General features: G+C 37.6%; 1 protein-coding gene across 4 annotated transcripts in view; it reads right to left on the reverse strand.

Annotated features, from left to right (window-relative positions):
- LOC132396849 (protein NDRG1-like) overlaps window positions 1-20,493 on the reverse strand; it is a 73,710-nt gene that overhangs the window by 26,709 nt on the left and 26,508 nt on the right. For all 4 annotated transcript variants that reach the window (XM_059974853.1, XM_059974836.1, XM_059974844.1 and 1 more), the window contains 2 exons: window positions 17,758-17,863; window positions 13,902-14,022 (listed from right to left, as the gene is read on the reverse strand). In XM_059974853.1, coding sequence (XP_059830836.1) covers window positions 13,902-14,022; window positions 17,758-17,863 — 227 coding nt within the window. The remainder of the gene's footprint in view (window positions 1-13,901; window positions 14,023-17,757; window positions 17,864-20,493) is intronic.

Genomic DNA, 20,493 nt, shown 5'->3' on the forward strand with positions numbered 1-20,493 from the left:
CAATGAGCTGCTAAGAGATCACTGGAGAGCAGGTGAATACATCTAGAAATTGGACTGGAAATAGATCTTACAGTAAAATGATATGAAATAAATAGATTTTGCACAATAAATATGCAAGCTACATGCCTTATACAATGTTTCAAGCATTCAATCATTAAATTACTTAAAATAGCATTATTCTTCATCTAACAGACAAGCCTCTTTATACTAGGCAAAATTGAAGTGAAAACAGCAATAAGCACGCTATTAAGAGTGTTGTGAAATAAAATTAGCTGATTTTAGGAAATACTTACAGATCCTTCCAAGGTTACAAATTGCTGACATATGGACATCCTATACATACAAACATTTGGGAGACCACCGGGATAGACTTGCTAACAGCCCTGAGCCCACAGTAATCTTTTACTGGGTGGGAACCAAGCAATTCCATGTCCTTTCTCTACCTGTTCATTATCATCCACTGCACCCAAAATGGGAGATGGGTCAAACCGAATAGAACCAGACGTGCAGAGCAAACCCAATCAGTCATTCACTGGGGCTAACAGCATCTGCTCTTCCGTAACAGCTTTTTCTTTGATCCACCCACACACACATTTTGTACATTCCAACTTATGAATGGTTGTTTATGAACAGTTCTTAGGACTAGAATCCTATTGTACCTGTCTGCATGAGAAAAGTTTTCATCTTGAATATATAACACACACAGCGCATGGAGGAGGTGTGTAGTCTAACAGAGTGAGTTATTGCCTCGGACATTATTTTGTGATCAGAAGACTCTGTTGGACATTGGTAATGCAGGAAACTGCAAGCCCAGTTAACTGGTTCATTGCAAGACCAAATGGCAGGGGAGCTATGTGGCCTTGATTTTAGTGCAGACCAGACCCCAATACTGCTGGGTCGCTTGTTGTAGCCGCCCAGCAGAAAAACACTGGAGAATGTGTAAGAGACAGCAGACACGGTACAGGTGCGCTGGAGTCCAGGGTTTGCCCCTCCCATTGGCGCTGCCCTCCAGTGTTCTCTCGGCAGGACAGCATTCACCTGTGGCTGTAGCAGTGCGTGATGATTGGACTGCTACAGGCTTGTTCTTGCAAACATCCATGCAGCATCAATCTACAGGACATGACACTCAGGAACTTAGGCTATAGTATATATTTTTGCATGACTGCTTGTTAACTGCTATCTTATATGTGCTGTATGTGCCTTGTGCTGTGTATTACTGTTAGTACTGTGTTTTACATCTTGGCCCCAGAGGGATTCATGTATAATTGAATGACAATTAAACCTGAACTTGCACCAATGGCTTTGCTACTTTAGAGATGAAGCAAACTGTCATGTTAGCCAAATAACCTTTTCTCAAGTAAAGCAAAATACACTTCAGAATTAAGAAAAACAGAAAGCAAACCAGTTTTTTTAAAAAAAATATTACAATGGGAAGAGGACACAAGACTATGAAGTGAAGAGGCATACAGCACATAAATGGACACACCATCTTGCCTCATTCATGATGACAGCTTTACCTACCTTCACTAATAACATGAGCTCACATCTGTTCTGTATTATTACATGCCTTGCCAATTCATGTGCCCAAACTGTCTCTTAAACACAGTAAATTATCTTATTTCACCACTGCCTCTGGCAGCATATTCTAGATACACAGTCACTCTGTAATATTACAGCCTCTTGACTCTTCTCATAGAAGGTTCTGACCACCTACCCTATCTATGCCTGTCATAGTTTTATACACTTTGATCAGGACAACCCACAGCATCCCTCAGTCCAAGGAGAACAAGCACCAGCCTAAATGATTTCTCCCCACAGATAAAGCCCTCCAATCTAGGTGCTGAATCTCAGCATCTCCAGCACTACTATCCTTCCCATTGAATGCCAAACAGAAAAGCACATAATATGCCAAGTATGGACTTAAGTTTTTTTTTGTAAAGTTGCAATAAATGACCCACTTTTAAGTTCAGTGCTCCAACCTATGAGGGCAGGCAAACCTCACGCCTTCTTCATCATACTATTCACCCACAGTGTACACTTAGGGAACTTCAACTCCAAGGTCTCTTTGTTCATCAACATTCATTAATGCACAACCACCATGTGCTACTTCTATTTTATGTCTCAAAATACATCACCTCCATAAGGCTAAGACATTAATATCAGAATTACATCATTTGGCCCATCAAGTCTGTTTCATCAATCATGATGGATTTATATTCCCCCTTCAATCCCATTTTCCTGTTTTCTCCACACAACCTTTGATGCGCTTACCAATCAAGAATCAATCTGTAGTGGTAGTTAATAGTGTTATTCTTATGCCAGTCACTTAGGCACTGCCACATGGAAGGAGTTCACATACAGTACAAGCAGGATTGGCAATAAAGTTCAGTTGAGTCTCCTGCATGCTGGTGTCCTGATGTGCCCTGTATTATCTCTCAAATAATGAACAGAACATGGTGCCAGAAGTGGTTGATCATTGATGAATTGGTGCTACAGACCAAGTGAGACCCCATCAAGAAAGATTTACAAGACTGTTCTTGATTCGCATACCTCTATTTAAAATATTTAGAGACTAATCAACCTAAACTGCCTATGCTAGTTGCTAATTGTTTCCACCATCAGGCATGAGCTGAGAAAGGGCCAGGGTCACTAAGAAACAACCTTCAAGCTACATCGGAAGTGGGCACATGTAATAATCGGTGGGCCATGAGGCTGGGAAAGTATGCAGAGACACAGACACAGCAGAGAAGTCAGCCAAACTCTCAGGAGAGAGAAAAGATGATCTTTGTAGTCCAAAAAAAATGATAAACAGTAAAATGGTGCAAATAATTGCAGTACCTCCATCTACTTTTCTAATAAAACCCCCCACCCCACCCGATTTCACCCGATGTGATTTCTCTAAATGAACGGACTTCGAGATTTAGGATTGCAAGCACTCTCACTCCGGCTTCAGAAGAGCATCTAGTAAGTACACTTCATGTTGCATGGGTGACAAAACAGATGACATTATGGGTGGATTAAGACTGACAAATGCTCAGAAAAAGGAGTACAAAACAGTGCAGGACAGATTCCAACAATATTTCACAGGAAATCTTCGTCACTGCTCAGGAGTGATGAAACTGTTTGGATTTCAGACCAGTTCACCACAGTTCAGCAACATGCACGTCAATTGCTGGTGATCAAAACATCAGAAGGTGAAATCAGACAAAATAAGTGTGCTCTTGTGCATTTTCAAGTCCACGAAAGTTAGAGAAAGAAATAGAGTGACCTGATCCTAATAACGAGAACCACATATCCAAGGTGGACACACCTGTTCAAGAATCTCCATCAACTCCAACACTTCCAGGAAGCTAACCAGACTATTTATCCCACCAGAGATATACCCCATAGCCTAATAGCTTAGAGTGTGACTAGAGGCAGAATAACCCTCTTACGTTGTCGGAGCATTCAGTTAGTCTACCCTGACCTCCATTTTTTTTTTAAGTGTTTTAAAAAAAAATACTTTCTAATGTTGAGAACATTTCACAAAATGAGACTGTTCTTAAAAAAAAAAGTAATTATTGAAAAAAGGAGTAAAGAGAGTACATACCTCATTTTTAAAGAAGGGGAGCTATAGCGGTAGTCAATAGAGTTATTCATATGCTACTCAGTCAGTCACTCCCACATGGGAGGAGTTCACATCCTGCACAAGCAGGGTTGTCAAAAAAGTTCAGCTGAGTATCCTGCATATTGGCATCCTGGTTTGTTCTATACTATCTCTCAATAATAAACTACACCATCAACCCCCAGTTTAAATATACCAAATGACGTGGTCTCCACAGCCATCTGTAACAATGAATTCCACAAATTCACCCCCTCACGAAAGAAATTCCTCATCTGTTCTAAAAGGACATCCTATTTTGAGGCTGTGTCTTTGCGTTCAAGATTCACAATTAGAAACATCTCTGCATCCACTGTAGCCAGACCGTTCAATATTCAATTGGTTTCCATGAGTTCCCCTCCCTCATTATTCTAAATACCAGTGAGTACAAGCCCAGAGCCAAATACTCATAAGATAACCCTTTCATTTTTGGGATTGTTCGCATCAATTACTTATGGACCATCTCCAATGCCAGCACATCCTTACTTAGAGGGTCCCAAAACTGCTCAGAATACTCAGTGCAGCAGACTGATCAATGCCTTATTAAGCTTCAATATTACATTCTTGCTTTTATATTCCAGTCCTCTCGAAATGAATACTAACATTGAATACTAAAATGAATACAACCTTCCTTACAACCAAATCAACCTGCAAGTTAACCTTTAGGGAATCCTGAACAAGGACTCCAAGGTCATACCTCTGATTTCTGAATTTGTTCACCATTTAGAAAATAGTCTAGGCCTTTATCCCTTCTACCCAATTGCTAGACAAAACACTTCCTTACACTATATTCCATCTGCCACTACTTTGCCCACGCTCCTAACCTGTCTAAATTCTCCTACAGACTCCATCTTTCCTCAAACATTACCTGCCTTTCCAAACTATTTTTGTATCATCTGCATTCTTGGTCACAAAGTCATCAATCCTGTCATCCCAATCATTAATGTACAATGTGAAGAGTCATGGACCCAACACTGACCCCTAAGGAACACAAATAATTTGCAGTCAAGCTGAAAAGACCCCTCGATTTCCAGTCTGCCTCCTGCAAGTCAGCAAGTTTTTATCCACGTTAGCATCCTTCCTGTAATATGCAGGCAGCACAGCACATAGCAGTTACCTCATTGCTTCATAGCCCCAGTGACCTGGGTTCAATTCCAGCAATTCCCTGTAAGGAGTTTGCACTTTCTCTAGGTACTCCCACATCCCAAAGACGTATACTTAATTAGTCATATGCGTGTAATTAGCCAGCAAGGGTTCGTTGGGCCAGAACGGCCTGTTAGCGTGTTATATCTCAAAATTAAAAAAAAAATGTGCTCTCATCTTGTTCAGCAGTTTCCTGTGTGGAACCTTAACAAAAGCCTTATGAAAACCTAAGTAAACAATATCTACACCTCCACTGGCTACTCTTTTTAAAAAAAAAAGAGCCATTTAGTACAAATTCCTTCCCCTGGAATCCAGCACCAAGCTGATTACCCCCAATCCACCTAAATATTGAAATCCCCCATGACTGTAACATTGCCCTTTTTACCTGCCTTTTCTATCTCTCGTTGTAATTTGTACCGCATATCCTGGTCACTGTTTGGAGGCCTTGCACTTGTCAGGATTAAACCTCATTTTCCAGTGCTCCTCCCAACATTCCAGTGGATCATATCCTGCTCTAGCATTGGAAAGTGTTCTTGACCATGCTAAAATCTGCCTATTGTCATGTCATTCAGAAGTTTACTAATTGTACCTTCCACAAATGGAGAGACCTCTTTCTCTCTTATTAGGAAGGGACAGAGCCTGTGGTATGTCGAATGCCGGGTGAACAACATAGTCTCTGGAGTACTGCCAGTCTGTGTCTTTGCTGTTGCCTTGCTCACGCTTGAGTGCTCGGTAGCGGGTGCCAATGTTTTTTTTGCCGGTGGAGGGAGAGGGGATTGTTACTTGCTGTTTACACGCAGGAGGGAAGCGAGTTGTGGGGGACTTTGGGGTTCTAATATTTTACAGTCATTTATTCTTTGGGGGCACTCTTCTGTTTTTGTGAATGGTTGCGAAGAAAAAGCATTTCAGGATGTATATTGTCTACATCTCTCTGATATTAAATGTATCTTTGAAACCTTTGAAACATTTACATCCAAGATGGTCATATTTATTAAAAAAGATCCAAGGTCCCATCTCTGATTCTTGCATTACAGCACTGGTTATACTGGTCATCGGTAAAGGTCATCTCTTTACACAAAGCCACATTTTGAATCCAGTTTGCCAGCTCATGTTGGATATCATGTGACTGAACTTTCTGGACCATTCTACCATACAGGACACCGTCAAATGCCTATTAAAGTCCATATAGACAACATTTATTGCTCAGCCTTCAGTCGCTTTAGTAAACTCCTCAAAAAAAAGGCAAAATTAAGACAGACTATTCCTAAACAGCCTCTGCCTTTCCAAATGTACTAAATCGTATGCTTCAGAATTTCTCCATCAATTTGCCTAACAATGATGCAACTGTCACTGGTGTGCAGGAAGCTGGCTTATCCCTGCTGCCCTTCATAAGGAAGGAAAAAAATTTGCTATCTTCCACTCCTTTGGTTCCTCACCTGTGGATAACAAAGGTGGAAAGATCTCTGTCAGGGATCCAATCTTCTCCCTTGTTTCCTGCAAAGGATCTCATCCAGCTCTGGGGATTTATCTACACGTGCACATTCCAATACCACACAATCAACTTACACCTCCCATCAACTCATTACCTCTCATGTTTTCTCTTTGGTGAACACAAGTAATACATATTCATTTAGGCCTTCACCCACAGATCCTGGTTCCATAGATAGATAACCCACTTGATTACTAAAGTGATCTATTCCTCCACTGCTACTCTTGCTCCGACTAGAATGTCCCTTTAAATCTTAAAATCTTAAATTTTCATAGGCCCATTTTTGCCTTCTAATTTCTTTATTATCCAACACTCTCTTATGTTCCTCAAGGATCTCACTCAACCACCTCCCATCCCGATCGAACTTTCATTATCTTTTATTATCATTGCTTCCTCTATCATTCACCTTTGCCTTTTACCCTTACCGGAACACACTGGCCCTAAACTCTTATTGACTTTAAGAATCCCATTTGTCAGATATTGTTTTGTCCAGATACAACTTACTTTGCTATTTTTATACTATTGAAGTTGGCCTTTCAATGATCTAGAATCTTAACTTAAGGATCATCTTTATCTGTAACCACTTTGGAACTTGCATTCTCAATGTGCTTGCCCATCAACACTTCTTCCACCTGGCTAGTTTCATTTACTAACAAGTCTCCAGCTGGATTACCTGCAAATTGACTTCCTTTCTTTCCTTTTAAATCTTTTTTATTAATTTTTAAACAAACATAAATGAAACATGAATACACAGAGATTGAGAGTACATAGTTAATAGTTAAAATAAACATTCAAATAGATGATAATCCATATATAATAACCTCCCAAACTCATAGTAATTACGAACAAAAGTTTAAAAAAAACAAAAAAGAGAGAAAAAAACTAACCAACATGGGCCATTGCATTATGTCAAATATATACAGTAGTGCCAATAACTCCGTACCTCCATCCAAATAACTAAGGATAATAAAAGTGAGGTTTAGGAAAAGACAGTTTAACTCATATGAAAATGTTGAATAAATGGTCTCCAAGTTTCTTCAAATTTAACTGAAGGATCAAAGACAGCACTTCTAATTTTTTCTAAGCTCAAACAAGAGATAGTTTGAGAAAGCCACTGAAATATAGTTGGAGGATTAATTTCTTTCCAATTCAATAGAATAGATCTTCTAGCCATTAATGTAACAAATGCAATCATCCGTCGAGCTGAGGGGGATAAATGACTATTATCTGCCATTGGTAAAATGAAAATTGCAGTAATCGGATGCGGTTGGAAATTGATATTCTGAACTGTTGAAATAATACCGAGAATATCTTTCCAGTAATTTTGCAAACAAGGGCAAGTCCAAAACATATGGGTCAAAGAAGCAATCTCAGAATGACATATGTCACAGGTTGGATTAACATAAGAATAAAATCGAGCAAGTTTATCCTTAGACATATGAGCTCTATGTACAACCTTAAATTGTATTAGGGCATGTTTAGCACAAATAGAAGAAGAATTGACTAATTGTAAAATTTTCTCCCACTGCTCAGTAGGTATAAGACAATGAAGTTCTTTTTCCCATTCCTTCTTAATTTTTTCTGATACTTCTGGCTGTATTTTCATGATCATATTATAAATGGTGGCTACTAAACCCTTCTGACAAGGATTCAGAGCAAAAATTTTTTCCATAATGTCCGATGGACATAATTTCAGAAAAGACTAACTTATTATTCAAGAAATTTCTAACTTGCAAATATCTAAAAAAAATGAGTTTTAGTTAAATTATATTTATTAGATAGCAGTTCAAAGGACATAAAACTATTATCTAAAAATAGATCACGAAAACGTGTTATACCTTTTGTTTTCCATAAAACAAAGGCTTGATCCATAAAAGAGGGCCAAGAAAGGAAGTTAGATATTATAGGGCTTGATAAGATAAACTTATTCAAACCAAAAAATTTACGAAATTGAAACCATATTTGCAACGTATGTTTAACTACAGGATTAGTTATTTGTTTATTCAATTCAGATAAAGAAAAAGGAAGTGAAAATCCTAAAATTGAAAACAATTAGAAGTCTTGTACAAATTTACATTCCAAATTTACCCATTGTGGGCAAGCTGCTATAGTCGATTCTTGTGTCCAAAATATTAAATATCGTATATTACTGCCCAATAGTAAAATCTCAGGTTTGGCAAAGCCAAACCACCCTCCTTCTTAGGCTTCTGTAAATATTTTTTGCTTAGTCTAGGATTTTTATTCTGCACACATAGGAAGATATTTTGGAGTTAATAATATCAAAAAAAGATTTAAGAATAAAAATTGGTAATACTTGAAATAAATATAAGAATTTGGGTAATACCATCATCTTAATAGCATTAATTCGACCAACCAATGACAAAAAATAATGGAGACCACCTGGTAACAAGTTGCTTAATTTGGTCAATTAAAGGTAAACAATTAATTTTAAATAAATCTTTATGTTTTTTTGATAATTTTAATACCCAAATAAGTAAAATAATCTGTGACAACTTTAAATGGTAAATGTTTATAAATTGGAACTTGCATGTTTAATTGAAAAAATTCGCTCTTATTAAAATTCAATTTGTAACCAGAAAATTTACTAAACTGAGCAAGCAAGGATGAAACAGCAGGAATAGATCTTGCCGGGTCAGGTATGTATAGTAACAAATCATCAGCATATAATGATAACTTATACTCCCTTCCCCACGAGTAATACCCAAAATATTAGGTGATTCACGAATGGCTATAGCTAAAGGTTCCAAAACAATGTCAAATAGTAAAGGACTTAAAGGACAGCCTTGCCTTGTACCATGCAATAACTGAAAAAAAAAGAGATCTTTGATTATTGGTAAAAACCGAAGCCAAAGGTTTATAGTATATTAATTTAATCTATGATATAAGTTTTGAACTAAAATTAAAATGCTGCAATGTATTAAATAAATTTGGCCATTCAACTCTATCAAATGCTGTTTCAGCATCTGAGGAAATGACACATTCTGGTATTTTGGATGAAGGAGTATAAATAATATTAATTAATTTTCTAATGTTAAAAGGTGAGTAATGGTTTTTAATAAATCCAGTCTGATTTTCAGAAATAATTCAAGGGGTAATATATTTTCTAATCTAGTGGCCAAAATTTTACTAAAAATCTTAAAATCCGTATTCAGCAAGGATATAGGCCGATAGGATGCACATTCAGTGGGGTCTATCTTTTTTAAGAATTAAAGAAATAGAGGCTTCATAAAAATATTGTGGCAATTTACCTATAGTTAACGCATCTTTAAAAATTTTACAACTCGAAGGAGTATAGAGGAAAAGGATTTAAAAAATTCTACAGTATAACCATCTGGACCAGGAGCTTTTCCAGAATTCATTGAAAAAGTAACCTCTTTTATTTCAGTTTCCGTAATAGGTGCATCTAGGAATACACTATCTTCTGTTGTTAATTTTGGGATATTCAATTTTCTGAAAAATTCATTATAGAAGAATCCTCAACAAATTCTGATTGATATAAAGAATTATAAAAATCTTGAAAGGCTTTATTTATCTCTTTATGGTCGATCGTCAGAGTGCCAACTCGTTTACGAATACTAGTAGTTTGTCGTTTAACCAAAGCAGTTTTCAATTGATTAGCCAATAATTTGCCAGACTTATCTCCATGTACATAAAACTGGGTTCTAGATTTAATTAACTGATTTTCAATCGAAGAGGATAATAACAAACTATGCTCCATTTGAAGTTCAACTCTTTCTTTATAAAGTTCTTTGCTGGGGGTCACTGAATAAATCTTATCAATTGCTTTGATTTTATCAACCAATGTTAATATTTTAGAATTAGTTCATTTCCTAACTCCAGCAGAGTATGAAATAATCTGTCCACGAATAAATGCTTTAAAAGTGTCCCATAAAATTCCACTAGAGATCTCTGCTGTAGAATTTGTTGATAAAAACAAATCAATTTGTTGTTCAATAAAATTAAGAAAGTCTAAGTCCTGCAATAAAATAGAGTTGAACCTCCAAGATTTAGCATTAGAAGATGAGTCCACTGTCTTAATAGATAGTTTCAAAGGTGCATGGACAGAAATGGTAATGGAGTCATATTTACAATCAATAACATCTGTAAGTAAACAGTGATCAATAAAAAAGTAATCAATTCTTGAATAATTAAGATAAACATGAGAAAAGTATGAAAACTCTTTGTCATTGGGGTGTGTTATGCCTGCAGCCCCCTCCTTTGTGAGAATCGCAAGATCACTGTTGGGTTGGGTCAGGGGGCCCAGGAGAATGAGAGAGAGACATGCGTAATGTCTCGTTCCCCCGGCGATGTAAAGCTACGGGACATGGCCATTGTCTCCGGAAGGCGAATTTTGTGGATTGGAGACTGTACTACATGGACGCCCTCAGGTAAAGTGGGCTGGTTGAGGGAGAGATTGCATCACCCTCAACCTGATTGACATCTACGACCCTGCGAGTCAGGATAAAAGGGGGTGTGTGGGAACAGCCCCTTAGCCGCACCAGAAGAAACGTTAGTGCTCCCGTAATCGGGGAAGCCATTTTGAAGGAGGCCACGTGCGTTCAGTTCCGTTGCCTGGGACTGGTGGCTGGTACCACGGAAAATGGCTTTTAGCTAACAACGGGGAAACCGACTCCCCCGACTTAAAGGATTGGCATCATAAAAGACCTGGGCAAGTTTAAACCGTCTCTCTCTTAAACCCAAAACGCTGCCGCTTGAACAAACTAACAGTGACTTTTATATTTCCATCGGACAATACATTATCCCCTAGACAACGATAGAACTATTTCTTATTGATTGTTATTATACTCGCACTTTTAGATTTAGTATTGATGACGTATATTATCTGTATGTTTGCATTCATCTTACTTTTGTGCCCCTTTTTCAATACTTTTAAAAATAGTACCATCAGACTTCAACGGGCCTCTCTATCTTTGCTGGTAAGTAACCCAGTTACGGGGTTCGTAACAGGTGTAAAAAATGCCAAATTTCGGAAATTCCAGAATCGATCATAAAGGAATTAATAAGAGAGGCTGATTTATTCAGAAGAGCTTGGGTGGGCTTAGATCTATCCATCAAAGGGTTTAAGCAACAGTTAAAATCCCCACCCATTATCAGCATGTACTGATTCAAATTAGGAAAGGATGTAAATAGACACTTAAAAAATTCAGGACAATCAGTGTTTGGAGCATAAACATTAACTAAAACAACTTTTTGATTAAAAAGTAAACCAGTAATAAGGAAAAATCTACCTTGTGGGTCTGAAATTGTTTCATAGTGTATAAAGGAGGTTGAAGAATCTACAAAAATGATAACACCTCTTACTTTGGCTTGGGAATTTGAGTGATACTGTTGGCCTTTCCAAAAGCTAAAAAAACATTGACTATCCACCTTCCTCACATGAGTCTCTTGTACAAAGACAATATTAGCATTCATTCTGTGGAATACTTTGAATATTTTTTTCCGTTTGAGCGGATGATTTAAACCATTAGTATTCCAAGAAACAAAATTAATAATCTTATCCATATTGCCAATATTTATTACAATTAACACACAAGGTTTAAAAAAAAGATGAACTCATGATTCCGGAAGAGGGAAATAAGTTCAAGGAGGAACCGGAAGTCATGACACTGCAAGATTTTTGTAGTTTTGAGTCAGCCCATGAAGTAAAACTAAGCGTGAAGCAAGCAAAAAGAAAAATCTCCCTCCCTCCACCCTCAAAACCCCAAGAAAAAAACCAAAAAGAGGCAAGCAAGCGATCTAATACTAAATTTACCGCCATGTCTCAAGACGGCAACTCAAACAAAAAAGTTAAAGATACAAACCACCCATATTATAAGAAAGGGTTAGTATAACAAAGATTAAAGTATAAAATTAGTATATATATATATATATAAAACAAAAGGATTTAAAAAAAAATTAAAATGATAAAACCCATAAATGGATAATATTGTATTAGTGTTTTAAAAGAAAGTCCTTAAACTTATTCAGACACATCAAAACAGATATGACGTATCCAAGCACTAAGGTCTTTGGGGGAAAAGAAACAACATCTTAGAAAAGTTTTTTATTTTTTAAAAATCTTAATATTTAAATGTTAAAAATATAAAAAAGTGTATATGAACTTAAAAGAAAACCCTAATGAGTTACTTTCAGAACAGAATAATAATATAAAAAGAACAAACTCAGGATAAACCAAAAATGGACTTGTACCATGTGTAAGAAATACGTGTAAGCCATCACATTAAAAAAATCATTATTTTATAAAAGATCCAAATCTATAAACTAATTATTACATTAGTCAACCCGTAGTAAAAAAAAGTATTGTTCTTCAAGGAATCTTTGAGCATCCGCTGGAGATTTGAACAGCCAATAAGTCCCATCTTTGAGAGTAACTCTCAATTGTGCTGGAAATAACAGCGCTTGCTTGTAGCCTTCCTGATGAATTTCAGACATGGTTGATTTAAAAGCCATTCTTGCCCTTAAAACTTCGGGACTATAGTCTTCCAGAATACGGAATTTAAAATTTTGAAAGCTGATCATACCTTTTTCCCAGGCAGCCCGAATCAAAAGTTCTTTGGTATGAGGATAATGGATCCGGAGAATTAATTGTTGTGGTTTCAAACCTGAAGCTGATTGTACTTCTGAGCCGAAGACATCCATTAAAAATTTGGAGAAAAATACAGTGAGATCACTGTTCTCAAAATTTTCCGGAAGCCCAATTATCCGGAGATTTTGTCTTCGAGAGCGGTGTTCAAGATCAGTGATTTTAGATTTATAACGATCCAGCAGTTGAGAAGTCGAAGCTTGCTGTTGTTGCAAAGTTTCAATTATGCGATCTTTCTGGTGAGCAGCATCTTCAAGAACTAAAATACTTGCTTGTTGTTGTCGTGAATTCAGTGTGTGTTTGAAGTTTTGCGTCGTGCCTTTAACATTTCATCGAACATAGAAAGCTTTGAGGTTAATTTATTCTCCAGTTTTTCAAGTCTGTCGTCCATAAGTTTCACAATTGTTTCCAAAGTTAACTGTTCTTTCGTCTGTTTCAATTCCTTTGCTTTATACATTTCAACGAGTAGAAAATGATTCAAACAGTTGAAAAAGATTTCATACGTCTAAACCCCTTTAGAATAGGTATAAACAGGTCAATTAGGGGGTGCTTGTAGGTAGAAAAAAGTAAAAGGATTGGAGCGAAGCCTAAAACCGCTTCACTCCATAAGCGCCATTTTGAGATTCCCAAATTGACTTAAAGAATCCCTTGTGGAAGCATTCAAATTCTTGTACTAAGGAAATCACTGTTCAATTTTGGGAATGTTAATATTATATATTGTATACTATAATTGTATTGATCTTAACCTTTCTGAAATTTTCTTATATTGGTTCTTCTAACTCCTGCTGATTATTGGGAGACCTACACTATAATGCTTGCCCCTCTTTTGTATCTATATGACTTAACTGGACAATCCCTCTAGGATATTCTCTTACCTATGGAAAAGTCTGCCAGTACTGTGATCATGGCTGTGCCTGGTCAATGCATGTGCTCTGTGCTGCATAGCACCAACAGTAACAAATTCATTAAACAGTCATTATTTACTCATGAGTAGTCATCCTTACCCAGATGGAAAAGATGGAGCTCCTTCATGCTGTCCTGGTAAATCAATATGGTAAATTGCAAAATGTAGTATTATTTCCTGCATGTCGTCGGAGTTGAAAAGAGTGTCAAAACATGATTTATCTGTAAAAAGAACACCATACTTCAATGGTTACATAAGGTGGTTCAGATATTGCAGTTAATTTTACAAAGACCATTTGCTAGGGAACATCATTTAGTATCTACCCACAAAATTTGGGTAGAAAGCCACAAATGACTTCCCATTCAAAGAACACCCTCAAAATAGTTAGTACCTCAAATTTTCCTAAATGCAGGGCTGATTGGGAACAAATTATCGAAAGTAAAAACAAGAGGGCTACTTTCATGAAACTTCATAAAGCTCAAGAAGTTTCTAAATTAAATAGTTTACTTTCAACTTCACTGTAGCTATTAAACAACAATGCCAAGAAATTCAAAATAATCATATATCTGTTTTCAGCATTAAACCTTTTTCCATTCATCCTCTTTACACACCACAGGAAATAAAATAAGACTATTTGCATCTTTCTATACACTCTGAATATTTAACCAAGCATGTATTAGGCTTGTGACTCTGATGCAATTCTCACATGATCCCGTATACAATGCCCTGCAGCATCAGAGACAGACATGTGCTTTTGATGTTCTGGAACACATACATTGCACACTCCTAGGACAACACTATCTTTCGAATCTATGTTATCAATTTGGATGAAAATATGGTTGACATGACCGGGAATAAGGTTATCCAAAATTAAATCGGGGAGTTAGCTCAAATGGGAAAATGGGTCAAGAAATAGCAAATGGAGTTGTACTTTATCAAGTGCCACGTGTTACAGCTTGGGAAATTAAACCAGTGTAAAATTGGTACAGAGATTCCAGCGCTCTGCAGAGTGTTGCACAGAGAGATCAAAGGATACAAGTACCTAGATCCCCAAGAGTTGCAACACAAGCAGAACAGAGTGATAAAGGTGTTCTGTGGACTTGCCAATTCATTTCCTTGCAGACATTTACAGGAAAAGGAAATGCAATATAATTCTACAAAAATATATTCAGAGGCTGGCAAACAACCAATGGGTAAAAGACAACAAACTGCAAATAAAATTAATACTGAGAACACAAGTCCTTTAAGGAGTCTGCAGACTGTAGAATCAGTTCCAAGTAGTGGTGAATGAGTTATCTACACTGTTTAAAGAACCTGATGGCTGTAGGATAATAACTGTTCCTGCACAAGGATCCGATGGAGTGTGATGTTACAACTATCCAAAGCAATGAAACTACATTAGGAGTATTGTGTGCTGTTGTGGTCACCTAGTTATAGGAAATCATCGTGAAAAGGGTACAGAAAATATTCACAAGGATGTTACTAGTACCGGAGGGTTTGAGTTATAAAAGGGAGATTAGACAGGCTGTATTTTTTGCTTCCCTTCCCTCCCTCAGGATTTAGGAGACAGAGGTGACCTAATTAGACACAAATTAATGAGGGGCATAGATAAGATGAATGGCCAGGGTAGGGGAGTCTAAATTTAAAAGGCTTTCCTTTAAAATGAGAGGAGAAAGATTTTATAGGAATTGAGGAAAATCTTTTTCCACTTAAGAGTGGTGTGTATGTGGAATTTGCTGTCAGAAAAAGAGGTAGAGCTAGGAAAATCTGAAAATTTTAATTTAGATAGGTACATGTGTAGGAAAGGAGAAGGATATGGGCCAAATGTAGGCTATCAGGACTAGCTCAGTTAAGTACAGACAAATTAGGGCAAAAATACTATTTCCATTCTTTATAACTCTATGATCTCTCCTTTCTATCATTCTACATTGAATGAGTCTTAAATCCTGTTCCATCTGCAGCTCTGAGTTCAGCATCAAATCAAAACTGTTAAACAGTTAACTGAAAAGCCAAAAATGTGGGACTTAACAGCAGCATCTGTTTAAGATTACAGATTAATCACAGATTAGTGTGCTAATAAAACTATTAGATTGATCTTAATGTGACCCATTTACTCCTATTTGAAATAGTAACCCAGCCAACAATTTGTTGTCAGTTTATAAAAAAACACATAAGCTGCTTCAGAAACCTTAATGCCAGATAAATACTAAACATTTAACGATCAGCTCTGAAAGTCAGTCTAGATGATGCATAACTACACCAACATCAGCTATCCCATCTTCAATCTGTTGGCACTCTGGATTGACCTGCAAGGATTGACCTGGCGCATGGTTTTGCAACTAGTCTTCTGCAATAATATTAGAAACCCATGCACCAATCAAATGTTGACTTAATAACCCACTCCTTCACAACTTCATTCACCAAGGAGAAGGAAATCGATAGTGGCAGAATTAGTGAGGGGTACGCTGGTATTTTAAAGCCAATGCCAACATTAAGGAACAGGAGTCGGGCATCTTGCAAAGCATTAAATGTGGACAAGACCCTCAGGTCAGATGGGATTTATCCCAGGATACTGAAGGAAGCAAAGGATTGCTGGGAGATTAGCTGTAGGCAACATCCCAGAAGACTGGAGAATAGTCAATGTTGTTCAGTTAAGAACATTGGCTACAAGAACAAACCAGGAAATATAGGCTGGTGAGCCTGATAGTGGGAGGGATATCATTAAGATTCTTAGGAGCAGGATTTATTTGCATTTAGAAAAGTGTGACTAACTTGATGCATACTAACTAACTAACAGCATAGCTTTGTACAGGGAAAGCCCTGTACTTTTTGAAGTGACGAATGACAAAGTCTGGACTGTAGATGTTGTCTACATGAACTAAAGATTAAGTCACATGGAATCAACAGTGAGTTGGTAAACTCTAATTCAAATTTGGCTAATTCAAAAAAAGAGGGAAGAGGTAGAGAGTAATTTTTCTGACTGTAGATCTATACCTATTAATGCTCTGAAAAGATCACTGGTAGGCTCTTGTTCGTACTAGGATGTTAACTGGATATGGTGCCGCACAATCTTTTGCTGTTTTCGCAAATGTTAGAAGCTAAAGGGGCAACTTGATAGAAGTGAATAACATTATGAGACAAGTATTGTGTAAATAATCTTTTCCCCAGAATAGAAGTGTTAAATACCAGAAAAACTAGAAGTTTAAAGAAAGAGAGAGTTTAACGAGATTTGAGAGGCATGATTTTTGTGTTTTTTTTAAAAGAAACACAAGAGCCTGCCTGGAACACACTGCTAGGAGGTGTGATAGAATCAGATGCAATAACAATGTTTAGAGACATTTACAGAGACAAATAAACAGACAGGGAGTAGAGTGATATGCACCATGTGCAGGTAAATGAAATTAGTTAAAATTGTATCATGGTCACCGTGGATATGTTGGGCCAAAGAACCAGATACTATCCCATGATGTTCTAGGTTTCTTGTGGGAAGACTAAATAGCAAGAATGTATAGTTTCAAGTTTTTGACTTTTCATCCTTAGGTAATTTGGACTATAGATACAGATACAATTTATTGCAAAGAACTTGAATTCTGTAAAGTTTAAGACAGCTCAAATATGATACATATTCAGAGATTTCATTCTTAACAGATTCGCAAACTCAGAAATGTGACCTACAAGTTTCATTAATATCAGTAGACAGATCTGAAATATATCATTTAGAACAAAATCCCATTATTTCTAATATATCAAGAATTTATGCAACCTACTGAAAAGTATCTGCAGCAAGAAATTCATGTTGTTTGGATAGGCACAATTAAAACTGGTTCATTCAAGTCTCAGAATAAGACCAAACCCAATTTGGCAAAAAGCTTGTTACAGTCTTCACCTGCAACTGCTAAATTTTCGAAAGACTGGAAGAACTACTTGAATGGGTAGAAACTGTTCACACTACTTACGATTCATCCCAATGTCATGAAGAGTGAATAGGACTGGCCTAATTCCTTTAGATGCACCACGCACTGCAACACGAATAATACCAAATGGTGTTTCAACGTCATGCTCCTGTGAAAGAAATATACATAGCTGCCAATCATTACTTTCTCTAAAGTCCATAAAATTCTGAAATATCCCAAAATGAATAAAACTCAACTGTTAATATATTACTATATTGAGAGTTGTTCAATTTGACCAAGAGATCAATATTTGTTTTGAAGAATGAGCATAAAATCAAGACCTTCCATTTTCAGAGTTGAGCTTTTGAACTGCTTGTATGACCTGTCATTTTTATGGTGTGAACTGAAGTCTCAAAGGTGCACAATAGTTGTGGCATAGCATGTATGGGCCGAATTGAGGTGGTGGGGCCTAGACCAGTGAGCAAAAAACAAACCATTGTTGGAGCAGACTTGGAGCCAATTCAAAGCGGAAGATCCGAGGTGAGGCAGCAGACCCCGGGCCTGAGAACATATTCAAGTGACAGGCCCTAGGTCATAGGGAGGATTGAATTAAAGTTTGGCCAGATTAAGTACCAGACCAGAGGGAAGACGGTGGGGTGCTGGGGTCAATATTCAGCTCACTGTCAGCAACATTTAAGCTGAACTAAGGCTGTGGCCTGCCACTAACAGACTCCTGGCTGCAGTGATGACTGACTTTATGGCTATGAACTCTTGTGAACTTAGTTCTAATGTTATTTGCTTACTTTTTATTGTTTGCACAATATTTTGGTTCGTCTACACATCAAGAGTTTTAAAAAAAAAAAATTGGTTCTCTTTGGTTTATTTGCTTTGTGGCTGTCTGTAAAGAGGAATCTTGAGTTTGTATATTGTATAATTTGATAACAAAATGTACTTTGAATAACTTCTTCCATCTGACATCTAGTATAGCTAGAGCTGATTGATAAAGGCATAAATGGAGCAGTGAGCCAACACCTCCCAGCCCCCAGTGTGGGGATGGGTAATATGAGAGGGCATAATTTAATAAGAATTGGAAAGTATAGGCTGGGGAGCAGAGAGACACACACACAGAAGTGGACATGGCACACACTGCCAGGACTGGTTATAGAGGCACATGAATTAGGGACATTTCAGAGGTTCTTAGACAGGAACATGGAAGATGTACCTCTACATCCTCAGAATTCAACCAGCCTTGCTCTGGAATTCACCGAACTCTCAATTTCCATCTGTTCCCTGATTTTACTAATCTGAGCTTACACCCATGCTCAGCGTGGGCTGCCAGTCCTCAGTTCTCTCTTCTCAACCTCCACTATCTGCATATTAGGAAGTGGGATAAGTCTCCTGGCTTTCACCAGCTGCCCACTGCCTCTCAAATACAATGCCTTCCACTTATTAAGCCAGGACAGAAAGAATTGTGAAAAACGCTTTCAAATGCAAAAATATGGCACTCTTCTGCCCAACAAAACTGAATTTGATGTTTCTATATGGCCAGGGTGTACCTGAATTCCTAAGCAGTCATCAACATGGACAAAATAATTAACAGTATTAATTAAAGATTAAAAAAAGGTAAAGATTAGCCTTGTCACATGTTCAATGAAACATACAATGAAATGTATTAACTTGCATCAAATCAAATCAGCTAGGATTGTGCTGTGCAGAAATTGCTGCCATGTCTCCAGCACCAACATAGCATGTCCACAGAAGGAGGTTCACGAAAATGATTCCAGGATTGAATGGCCTCTCATATGAAGAACGTCTGATGGCTCAGGGCCTGCATTCACTAGGATTCAGAAGAATGAGGGGTGACTTAATTGAAACCTATTGAATGGTGAAAGGCCCTGACAGAGTGGATGTGGAGAGGATGTTTCCTATGTTGGGAGAGTCTAAAATCAGACAACAGCCTCAGAATAGAGGGGTGTCCTTTTAGAATAGAGATAAAGAATTCCTTTCGCCATAGAGTTGTGAATCTGTGGAATTCATTCCCATACGCAGCTATGGAGGCCAAGTCTTTATGTATATTTAAGGCAGAGGTTAGTAGATTCTTGATTGGTCAGGGCATGAAGGGATACAGAAGGGAAGGCAGGAGACTGGTGAAATGGCAGAGCAGACTTGATGGGCCACTATGGTCTTATGATAAGTCTTTGGAATATGGGAGGAAACTGGAACACCCAGAGGAAACCCATGCAGTCACAGGCAGAATGTACAAACTCCTTACAAGTAGCGGCAGGAACTGAACCCCAATCTTATAACTGGAACTAACCACGATGTTAATGTGCTGCTACTTAAAGGAAGTAAACACCTAAACAATAAGAGTCATTATTACCGTAATCAATCATACCAAGAGCAGGACAAGCTGCCTCAACAACTATCACACAGATGCACTCACATCTATTGTGAAGTGCTCTGAGAATTTAATATGGCTAGAAATCAACTCCTTCCCAAAAATCTGGATCCACTGCAGTTTGCCTATGCCACAATAGGCCCATGTCAGATACAATCTTACTGGCTCTCCACTTGGCTTTCGACGACCTAGAAAAACAGCAATACCTGATGTCAGGCTGCCGCTTATCGATTCTAGCTCAGTATTCATTGCTTCTGTACTTCCATCAGCTTCAAAACCTGGGTGTTTGTACCTCCCTCTGCAACTGACTTCCTTTGGGAGACCACGCAATCAATGCAGATCGAAACTAACATCTTCTACCTGACTAACAACATAGGTACACCTCAAGGATGTGTGCTTAG

The sequence above is a fragment of the Hypanus sabinus genome, chromosome 1 (genome assembly GCF_030144855.1).
Source record: "Hypanus sabinus isolate sHypSab1 chromosome 1, sHypSab1.hap1, whole genome shotgun sequence".
Taxonomy (NCBI): Eukaryota; Metazoa; Chordata; class Chondrichthyes; order Myliobatiformes; family Dasyatidae; genus Hypanus; species Hypanus sabinus.